This window comes from Branchiostoma belcheri, unplaced genomic scaffold, assembly GCF_001625305.1.
Source record: "Branchiostoma belcheri isolate BF01 breed outbred unplaced genomic scaffold, Haploidv18h27 scaffold17, whole genome shotgun sequence".
NCBI classification, from domain to species: domain Eukaryota; kingdom Metazoa; phylum Chordata; class Leptocardii; order Amphioxiformes; family Branchiostomatidae; genus Branchiostoma; species Branchiostoma belcheri.
Window position 1 is genome coordinate 4,095,447 of NW_017803157.1, and position 11,853 is coordinate 4,107,299.

The window sequence follows — 11,853 nt, forward strand, 5'->3', positions numbered from 1 at the left end:
GCGGCGCACCGGGGTCCCGCGGCTCCGCTGGCTTCGGCGGAACCTGGACATTAGGAAACAGCAAGATCAAGAGGAAACATTAGCAAGAAAGTTCATCTGGGTTGAAAAATACAGGCTAAGTACACAGCTGTAAATATGTTGTTCTAGTTTTTTTAATTCAAATTCTAGATGTTTTGAATTCAAGGTTTGCCTTCACTTTTGAATGTTTTAGAAGAAAACCGAGTAAAGATCTTGGCAACAGGAGGAAATCTTTTTTTTTGTTTCTTTGCAAAACTCTGGCTGTGGGAGAACCTGACCATTACAAGAGGAAGTGAAACTCCATCTGTGTTGTTAAAAGACAAAGTGGAGTGATTAAAAAAAGTCTACTGTGAATACACTGTTGTGTTGTAATAGACCTTTTCTTTTATCCAAACCTGAAATACCTGCACAGATTGAAATGTACTTGCAGTAACCTGCATATGCTGGTGGTGTTTCGACCCTGCTTACCTGTTGTGACTTGATGACTGTTGGGGGCAGTCCCGTTGCCGGGGCCTGGGGCGACGCCGACGTGTTTTTACTCGCCAGAGCAGCCCACGAAAACTTCTTCGGCTCTGAAAACAAAAGAACAGACAGAGGTGAGACAATGTTTATCTGTACTATGAGAAGTACAACCTTTGCCATGCATGTATGGTACAACCCTTCCAGTCCCCCACAAGAAGAAAGTACAAGCTCTGAGGATGTACAGCAACCCTACTTTATACAGATAGCCACACAAACAGAGAAGGGACAACAAGTCATTTTATGCAACATTTGGAAGCACGTGTGATACTAGTAACACAATAGAAGCACAGGCTGTACCGCTAGTTACGTCAATGAAGGTTAGAAATCCAGTTAATAAGATGCGCCAAAAAAAATGGTCACTCATGCAACTGGATATGATTTTGGAAATAGATGTTTCGGGTAGCATCCACTACCTTTTGTCAGTGACACTAAGAGACTGCAGGAAAATTGCAGGTTTATAAGCACAGACTATTGGTTGATAAAAAAAATTATTGAAGTTAGTTATCACACAGGCCGGAACACTCGTACGAAATGTCATCGTGGCTCAGGTATGACATGAAGAACCAGACGTACCAGGCTGCTGCTCCTTGGGTGGTTCGGGCTCCTTGGCTTCCGGCGCGGTTTCGGGCTGCGGTTCGTACGGTTCGGGCTCGGGAGTTTCCTCCTGCTCCGGAGGGGGGGCAGGCTCCTCCACAGGGGGCTGCGGGGGGACCACCTCGGGGGGGCTCTCCTCCAGGTGGATGTCACCATTACTGGGGACAAACAGACAAAAACGGTTAGATGTGACTTTGAATCAGGGCTCTGTTTTTCCGTCAATTGTAGGGAATTTGTGGCATGTGACAAACATTTTCTAAACCAGTCAGTTAAAATTGACAAAAATTTTGGGTAAAAATATCCAAAGGACCATAAAAAAACACTACCAACCCCATGATCTGCCTCTGAAAATGGGGAAAATTGCTTCTTTAAAGGCTTGAAAATCCAAAATTGTGTCGCATTTAGATTATGAGCACTCTCTCCAGGTTTGATTATGAACTAGGACTGACATAAAAACATTTTTGTGCTGTTTTGGAAGACTGAAGACAATTCAACCTCTATTACTGGATAAATCATGGACAAAATTTGCGGATGTTTCAAGTTACATCCATCGCTCTTAATTTCCACTCTCTATACATGTCATAAACTTCATGGAAAGCACTCTCCTTCCTTACCTTACAGTCTGCTGTGGTTCGAACACGGCTGGTTCCAAGGGAGACTGTTCCGGCGCAGGCGGCTTGGTGGGCTCCGCTTCCGCCTCAATCTCACCCTCAGACTCTGCAACAACACAACACAAACATGTTTAAAGTTAAAACTCCCAAAAGTGATCTGGTAATGTCGTGTTGCTTTGTAGTTGTTATTGTTTATTGCTTTGTAGTTATATGCTAGTTGTAGTCTAATGGATGCAAGTGTTATGTTATGTGCCTTAATTTGTATTATATTTTATGAATCCTGGAAGAATAGATTAGATTTGTTATCTAATCTAATGGATATCTAATAAAACATCAAACAACATCAAAGTTAAAACTTTAGATCCAACGCAATAAAGGTATCTGATAGACGATAAGACTCTGGAACACCACAAGTTGTAGAAAAACTTTTTGTCAGTGTTGTGCAATATTGCAGATGTCAAAACTTTGTTCTGCAATCCGGAGATACTTTCTGCAAATATCAAACAAATTTAAAAATTCTTTTCAGCTTAGTTGAAATTTTTATATAGCAATACCTGGGAAACAGCCAAACAGTAGTAATTTTCCCCCTAAAAACTACATTACTGGGATTTAGATGCAAAATATGCTGTATGCACGGCACATCTAGGCAAAACTGTGGCCATATCTATGGAGAGTGACACCATTGCAACCACTGGACTGATTTTTTCAGTCTGCAAAAGGTTACTTAATTTTTCTTCTGCAATATTGAAAATGCAGACTGCAGATGGGTATTTCTAACACTGATGTTTATAGACTAGTATATGGAGCCCTGCAAATCCCACTCCCTTTAACACATGGGTAACAAGGCCTGCACCCTGGTAACAAACTCACACAAATCAGTGAGTCATTCTTCGTAAAACTTTTAAAGGAGACATTGTAACGATCACAAAGCTATTGAAATATGGAAACATGTCGTTAAGTGTCCTATCACAGGGTGCCTCAAATTTTTGTGTGGGTGGCAGCACTCAAATGTCATAGGATGGCAGACACAACACCAAGTCAGGGCTTTATTTTTGGTACTTTTTACCTTCCCCAAGAGCTTAAACCCTCTGGTGGCTTCCCACAGTACTGCAGCAGAACTTCTGGTTTTGATACCTCATGCTTTGGACATGGTCACAATTTTTGAATTTGTGGCTGTACTTAGCGACGTATACAAGGCACATGTCAGCCTCTTGCGGAATTTATGAATCGGCACTGTACGTATGTATGTACTGAGTTTTTGAGCCGTGGAGCTTCAGTAGCCTGGGTGCCTGGCTCCATATTGTTGCTAACTACCATGGACTACCCAGGCTTAGAGCCAGGCCAGAGCCTCGGTGGATGTGATCATCTTTTTTTCAGAATAGGCGAAAATCAATGTGCCTGCGGATGTCATCCATACAATTAAGTCGGTGTGGCCTTAGCATCATTTGGCGAAGTTAAGAGGTTGTGGAACTCTTGTTCACGTGTTGATAACTCACCTCCGGCTCGCTCCTGTGCCTCGTAGTCGGAGTCCTCGAACACTTCGTCCTGGTAGCGGAAGATGTCGTTGTGGACGTAGTACTTCTTGGGTGACTGCGGCGCCAGCACGAACGTCTGCATGAATCGACGCATCGGCTCCCCGTTGTTCGACAGTTCACCAGTCACCTGGAAACACACGGAAAACAACCATGTTAGGAAAACAGGATCTCAAAATTCTCAACTCTTGGTGAAAACATGGACACATAGTTGAGATTGAGGAACATATATCCTGGGACAACACTCTTTTTCTGCAGTTTTTGTAGTTTCACCATGACTGTGGAGGAGGCTAGAAAGTACTGAAGTTTTCTTGCGGTGTGAGCAGACAGACATGAAAGCACAAACAACCATACAGACACACACACATATGCAGACACTTTCCTACTTATGATAAAAACTGGATGTAACCAGTTCCTCCTACCCACCTGCACCTGACACACGCACACTCGTGTACACAGACACACAGGCACAAACACTTACAGACACACATATGTACAGACATATGTGCACACACAGACACACACACATGCAGACAAACACTTTCCCACCTGCACCACGACGCCGTTACCCAGCGTAGGGTGGCTGTCGACCTGGCGGATCTTGGCGTGGCAGTCGCGGAAGTTGAGCGACATGATCTTCTTGTGGATGGCCTGCTGACCGATCTCCGGGTCCTCCACATGCTCACCCGAGTCGCAACTCGCGTGCAGGAACGAAGAGTTATGGCTGTAAAACCTGAAGGGGAGAAACAAAGGACATCAGTTATGTTTAACTGATGAAGGTACCTAGCCTCTTCCAGGCTTTGGGAGACGGCTGGAAAAAGTAGAAATTGGCCAACAGAGAGAGATAACATGCCGAGGGAGTTGGTCCGCTAGACAGTACAGTTTGCCGCAACCAAAGATTGTAGCTGCCCTCGACAAACTGTACTTTCAGCCGACCAACTCCCCTGGCATGTTAACTCTCTCTTTAGGCCAATAAAAAAAATCTAATACCCGAGTACTTAAAGGTGTTGAAACTTTTTTTCTAGACCTATTGTACAGTGGAACTAGCTACGAGTAATATTGTACAGTAGAGGCATCCTCACTTGGTTTTCCTGACATTTTATTTTATCTTCTTTTGTGCACACGTTTTTCTGTAGAATTAGATTTTAGATTAGACTGGTGAATTTTGAGGCCTGTCCATGAAATCTGTGCAGCAGTATTCAGCAGGCATCCTGTCAGTAGGATTTGTCATGAGCTTGGAAGACGTCCAAATTTGCAGAGGGAGGATGACTTAGATATTGAGGTAACAGACACATGGACTGACGTCATCCTTTATAGGGATTATTTGAACAGTCTCATATCGGCTGTTACCACCCAAACTAGACAGGACAGCTCCCTTGATAGCACGCACAAAATTATAACGCCTATAGAACGTACTTACATAGGAACTGAACAAAAAGTAATGGTTACCAAGAAGACCAAGATGCAAATTATGTTACCTTTGAGATGTCATCTCTGAGATACAATTTACCAGATGGGGTCTAGCTAATAGGTCTTCCAATAGGTTGACGACAAATCAGCGAATTTCATGAAAATACTACGAAAAAACACTAAATTTGAACATTTTGGGAGCTTGCGGTGCACCCTTGCTTCATAGCTTGGGGAGAGCCCTGGAATCTGAAGACTCCTTACCTGTGTAGGAGAACTAGAGACTATTATTTACCTGTGCAGGTGTTCTGGTGCCTGGTTGAGAAGGGTGTAATACTGCCGCACGAACTCCCGCCCCACGCACTGCGAGCTGACGTGCAGCTCTCGCACGTCCCGCGTCACAGTGCTTTGGGGACTGTCGGTTGTCATGACCATGACCATCTGACCGGACCTGGTGCTGGAAAAACAAGAAGAAAGCGAAGATGTTATTTATTTATCAAGATTTACCACATTTGTGTCATAACCATGGACATTTGATCAGACCTGGTGCTGAAAAAAACAAGAAAGAAGAGATTTTATTCATCAAGAGTTATCACATTTGTGGAAGGACCTCATCTCTTTTTGATAGATAAGTGCAATGAGATCTTTAACGTACTTTATGTGTGATACTTCCGTGTGTATTGTCAGTACACTCTCTGATGTTATCCTCCCATTTTTCCCTCTTTCTTTCTCCCTGGATTGTTTTTTTTTTAATATTATAATCTTTATTTGCAAAATCATGCCCGAAGGCTAATTGCTTTTACAATCAAGAATAAAACACATTGCAATACAGTAACAGGAGACAAGTAACAACTGTCTGGAAAAAACTTCTACTTCTACTACTACGCTAGCTATTTAATAGTATTATGGGGTTCGACTTCTTCTTTGAAGGCAGTGGATAATGCTTTATTATTGGTCTTAGCCAATTATGCTTTTGGCTAAGACCGTGCCACACAACCTTTGATGCAGACTTCATCTTATTATAATAGCTACAATTTAGCCTGTTGCTCTGACACAAGATGACTTCTCTGTGGCTATCTGCAGCTGGCTATCGGTCTTGTCCTGGGAAAGGACAGGTGGTCACACTGGTCAGCTCTGGTCATTACCTCATGCCGACCTTTTAAATCCAGTCTCCATGGAAACTGTGAGACCAGTGGACATATGTAGCAGTAAATACATTTAATTGCCCAATGGTTTATTTTGCAAAATATGAAAAAGGAAGTTTTGCAGTGTATGAAGTTGACAGTTAAAACATTTTAGTAGGACAATAGAAATACGAACATTTGTGGTGTCATGATTTCATGTTAAAAGGGCATTGAGAAACTGAAAATAAAACTATTGCAAACATATCATGATTTACAGAAGTCATAACCAGCATGACCCCTTACCAGCATTCTTACCATCAGGAGTTTAATATTATTCCCTAGCTTTCTTATTTACCATATGCCAAAAGTAAAACATGTACAGATTGATTTGCTTCTTTATAAAACTGCAGTTTAAGTTTAACTCCGGTCTGTGTTAAAACATGCCCTCTCGTGCCCGAAACAGATGGAGGGTACGATTATCGTTAATTGCATCCATGTAGAATTGATTCTTTTCCCTTTTCTGAAGTAAGAACATGGCTGCCACTGCACCTTGCACTGAACAGTCCCCGAAAAAGGCACATGGTTATATCATTAACGTGGCTACTATTGATTCTTTCCACCAGGGAACTAAACTAACACGATATCCACCTTGTCTTCTTGTGTTCAAAAGCTACAGTAAACAGATATCTTCCCAAAATAGCTGCCAGTTCTAAAATTGGTCTGTGCGCTAGTAGTAAGATCCTGCGTTACATTACAAAGGAATAATTACACTTGCTAAATGTACTAGCACATTTCAGTTAGCAAAACCACATAACGTTCCAGATTTCTTCCCAGGCCGAAGTGTTGTGAGTCCAAATTAAAATAGATATTCCACAGATTGTAGCCTCCATAGCATGCCAAAAACTGGGGCTTTTGGGGGTCCTCAGGGTCTTTGGGAGCTTTTATGTGCTATTTTCTGATTGCATATAGACAATATAGCCGGCCTGGTTGAATTACCCCCGTTTAGAACTGGGCTAATCAGAAAACAGCCGAAGACCACCAAACCCCCAGTTCTATAAGCCTGCTATGGAGGCTAGTAGAACTGCATGTAATCATGTTAACCTCCGGCCCTGTTCCTGATTTATTGGGCGGTCACAGTGACAAAGCATCCCCTGAAACAAAGGCTACAACCCTCCACAGCCTCTCCTGACGCTGATGAAAAATCGACTGGAAAACGGTCCTGACATGCGAGCATTTGATGCCATTGATGTCTACAACTAAGTACAAGGCTGCTCATTACGATATGAATATCAGGTTAGGGCCCGAAATCCATTTTTGGAAATGGTCGGTGCTACACCTAAACTTTAAATTTTAGGTACACAATAAAAAGTAATTTTTGTTAGCCAAACCTTCAATCTGAATGTCTAACTCTAACTTTTCAACAAGTGATACAGCAAAGGTTTTATTATTATTTTCTGACACTAAAATGTCAAGAATATGCTGTTTACTGTTGTACAGAAATACCTTTCGGTACATCAACCTAGCACACAAAATTGTTGCTCAGTATTTTGAGCTCCATGCATCTGATTGATGTCAAATTCATATTTTATTATTAGAAGTACCTTTAGTATTAGTAGTATATATTCGTATTCAATTCACTTCACAATCTTAATTAAAAAATTCTTTGCTGGCTGGTTACCTCAGTACAATTTACACCAAAGATGCAGCCCCCTTTCCCCACTCTATATATAACTAAGAATCCCGGCTTTCAAAGTGTGCTGATTTGTATTTTTGCTTGAATAAAAGGGCCTGTTTACACTGAAGAATCAGAGCATCCACAGATCGACCACTAAGCCTATCCACCACAGCTGTTACCTGTCCTGACCAGACATCCCCGACTGAATGGTTTGATCTGCTTCAATCAATCACATCCCCACCACTTCACTTCACAAACATCCTGCCAGGTACGAATTAGAACATCACTTCCTGATAGATGACATAAGAGGACTACATTGTAAAAGCACGTCTGCAGAATGTACTGCGCATGCATGGATGTTTTGTCCATAGCCTTTTGGGAGAACGTCTTGTCTATTTTAACGTCGTATTCACGTATGTGAGGATGGCATCTTGTCTGTAGTTTTCTAATGTTGTGTTGCACAATGCATCACATGCAACGGGCAATGCTCTGATACAACCAAAAATCAAGCAAAAATCGTTAAAGAAAAAATTGTTAAAAGTCAGACAGGCAGGCGAAGATATCACTCACCAATGAATCTTTTATAAATGCAAGACCCAAGAACATGAGGATTACTACATTTACAGCTTTCTATCTAATAGTGAATATGGAAACTCTTTAAATGTGTTCAATAACAGTTTTCATTCTTAGAAGCCAACTGGACACTTCTGGACATTTCTTAGATCTTGAACATTTTGCCCCCCTCCCCCATTGTCCATACTGGAACAGGTTGGCCACACAGGAACATGGCTGTCCTTTGTTGTTCTAATTGACACAATGCCCCCTGAACCCTTGCACCTGTCTTTTCAACATTTTTGCAGGGCTTCCCAATCAATCAAGGATCAAACAAGCAAAAACTTATGCCAGGGAGATGATTGAAGAGCTTTTCTTCCAAATCAGAATCAAAAGAAAATATAATGGAAGCATTTCCTTTGTGTACTTTGTAAATTTTTGTGGCAGTTGGTCATCATAATAATTTTCTCTCTCTGGCCTACTGGACATCCGTGGTCTTCCTTTGTCGAATAACTTACACTTTCATTTAAATCGTAAGTTTAAAGGCGGTTAGAAAAGGGTTATCTTCTTCTAGAAGAAGTTTTAAGAGGAATCAGACTTTTGAGGGGTTGAATTTTTGGCTCTTCCTCGAGGCCTTGAAAAGTCTGGACGGGCACGTGACCGAAACCGAATATAGAAGTGATTCATCCTTGGCTTCATTTGGCCTTGTTTTATCAGCGTCTTACTCACGCAACTCCCCCACAAGAGTGCATCTTGAGTTAAGGTATGAAATGCCTCTTCCTCGGCCATTCATGCGACTGGAAAAAGCCGTGAAATTCTGGAGATGTTCCCAGTACAACTGCGACAGACACTCAAAAATCATCCATCTGCCCCCACACTAGCCAGGGCATTGTGGGGAGGGCAACAAAAAAGCCAGCGAACATGGAACAAATTCTTCAGCGCTTCACCTGTAAAAACTACGTCCTAAAGCAGCGTACACAAAACTGCTGCCATTGTAAAATCTCCACCGAATGTTCTAGAAACGAGAAATCCAAGATGGTTCCCAAATTTTTCGATGAGCCGCGCGACTCCCGATCCTACAAAATGAATGGTCAGGACTTCTCCATTCACGTTTGGTGGCAACGCACAATAAACAAAACTGCTCGCCCCAGAAATACAGCTTCCAGAAAAAACAAACGATAAGATGATAAATGAAACAGCAGCAAAAAGAAGTAACAGTGTTAGAAATTGACCAGCATGGCGAATAAATTCTTCTGTAAATAATTTTTTCAATGTTCAGAAGCGTGTGGACAAGGAACCCGGTCTATCAACATGGCGAGGGGCACCCCTCTGTCGCGAACATGCCTCAGAAAACCTGCTTAAACCGGACTAAATTCGGTACTTACTCACCAAAACTTACCTTTCGATTGGAAGTGGAGAGCTCTAGTCTAAAATCCTAAAATTTCATGGAGGAAATTCAAGGTTCTGGTGTTAAAATCGTTACGGAAACTTGATGTTCTCCGTGAGTACAGATTGCGCCGCACATGCACCGTGCGCAATGCTGTCAATTTCTGCATTAACCCTGCAGCTCTCCAATACCTCGCCATCCGATTGGCTAATCAAGGCAGAAAATAATTATCTCTTTCTCGTGATTGGTCGCTTGTGAATCAATCTGAGCTCTGATTGGTCAATAAGGGTGTGTTCACACAGAAATACGAATTTGGGCGGTGCGCGCACCCCACCCCTGCTAAGTCACTTGGGAAACCCCGGCAAACAGAAATTTACCGGATGTGATCCTGACGTCACGAATTTCCCGCGAAAAAGTGTTTGCACGTTTATCAACTTTTCGCGCGCAACCAGAGTTCGGAGGGCAAGCGCCTTCCGGCAAAAAGTGCCGGGCAAACCAGTTTCCATCATTTCATCCATTTTATGACATTGTGACCGGTGGTATCAAAACAGAATAGTTGGTAAAGTGAACATGACTATTAAACTCAGGCACACAACTGAACAAAGTCAACAAAGTACCAGTAGTCATCGGTAAATATGCTCTGACTCACTTCTTGAAAAAAAAAAAAATTGTTTTTTTCCGTCCTATCAAAGGTGCTGACTGCTGTGTTGGATAAGTGCCAAAAGTTTCGTCATAGGTAGGGCGGATCCGGGCGAAGGCCACTGTACTAGTTGGTTGTGTCCCTGCATCTGTCTTCAAAAAAGAAGTCAAACCCAGTAGTTTTTTCTACTAGTAGTCTCTTAATAGTTATCAGTAGTTATATGTGTACTTATTACCTGTTTTTATACAAATGTTTCTTCTGTTCATGCAATTAGCCTTCGGGCATGAATTTGCAATAAAACTTTCCTTATTATACAGTATATACTGGCCTATACTGTGACAGCTTACACTTTATGTCCTTGGTCCCTTTAGCGGTTCAAGGTAAAGTTCCTAAGAAACTACACACCTTCTATATAATCGCATACCCAATAAGGACTGAAACAGTTTCTCTAGATAAGTTTTGTTTTTTTCAGATTTCAAGCACATACGATCTTTGATTCTCATCTAGCATAAATTAACATCATGAGCGGGTGGCCTTCTATTTAGTTTACCTGGGCTCCCATGGTCGCTCCTTAAGAATACAATAAAATAAATAATTGAAAAAAAAAAAAAACTTCTAGTGATCGAGCATTGGAGGTCCGTAAACCAATAAATAAGATTAAAACCAGGCTTCAATATGAAAAAAAGGGCTCTTAAAGGGATCCAATGTGATTTCAGGGCAGCAAAACTGGAACTTGATATTGTGAATAAGACAATCTTTGTGATATTGACACATGCTGCTTCACATTAGCTCATTTGAATCATTGTTTCATACTTTGGGCTTTTAAAACTGCAGAAACAAGCCCCAAGATGAGTCTTTTATTTTCTGGGTGGTACCCTAAGATCAGCCCAGGAACTTCCAGTGACCATTTCCCATCAGAATTTTGGTAATTTTTGCTCCATGAGGGTCAATATACACTGGGATACTGTTGTGTTAACTCAGTATGTAGAAAACTGAATATTGGCTTTGAGAAAACGGGTTTTCAAGCGCTACAAAACTGCAGCAAAGGCCCTTTAGGCTATTATAGTACATCTTTCATCTCAGGTGTCCATGTAGATGATGCACTAGTCACTCCAAGGCAGTCGTCGGAGACGATTCAGTGATAGAAACCATTATTGATTGGCCAAGAAAACGCAGCGGTTGCTACCAAGGACATTAACAGTTATATGATATGTGTCCATGGTTGTACCATGGAATATTACGGATGTGTCCCTATAAAGGAAGGCCTCCTAGCGACATGCACATAATTTGCAACAGAGCATGATCATCCTACCTGCCAAATCTCTAAATCAAATGTTCTTTCTTCCTCGATGACGTTGGTTGAAATATCACAGGTGAGCGGTTTTAGCCAAGAGTCTACCCTGCTTCGATCTGTAGGCCAACATGTACAAAACTTTGAGGTATGCCGGAAAACTTCGACCGCATTGGTGTACCGAAATTACAACGAGATATCTGAAAATAAAAGCTTTGAAAGGTTGACGAGATCGTGCCACCACTGCAGTATTAAAGGTGCACACCAGATGGCGCTAGAGCGTCGACCGCAACACGTTACACACATATAGCTTATTAGCTCCCAAGTGTCATGAGTGTGGTTCTTGATGTTTGATTTTGGTTGATGAACAGTAACGGTGTCAAACTGTGGGATGCGAATGTATCGAAATTTTGTTTATTGAGATTTACCATATTTGTTGAAGGATGGGCATAGGTGGCTATCATCTTGAAAACCAGGAGACCGGACTGTAAGGTTTAATT

The 11,853-nt window shown here is 41.8% G+C and overlaps 1 protein-coding gene across 1 annotated transcript in view; it reads right to left on the bottom strand.

The window, feature by feature from the left end:
- Nucleotides 1-9,614, bottom strand: part of LOC109466771 (ras GTPase-activating protein-binding protein 1-like) — a 13,899-nt gene extending 4,285 nt beyond the window's left edge. The window contains 9 exon segments of the mRNA XM_019764592.1: nt 1; nt 3-43; nt 487-590; nt 1,114-1,292; nt 1,749-1,851; nt 3,242-3,407; nt 3,827-4,010; nt 4,980-5,141; nt 9,425-9,614. The exon segment at nt 1 is cut by the window's left edge and continues 184 nt beyond it. Of these exon segments, the coding sequence (XP_019620151.1) occupies nt 1; nt 3-43; nt 487-590; nt 1,114-1,292; nt 1,749-1,851; nt 3,242-3,407; nt 3,827-4,010; nt 4,980-5,125 (924 nt within the window). The 5' untranslated portion in view covers nt 5,126-5,141; nt 9,425-9,614.
- Nucleotides 9,615-11,853: the final 2,239 nt, after the last annotated feature.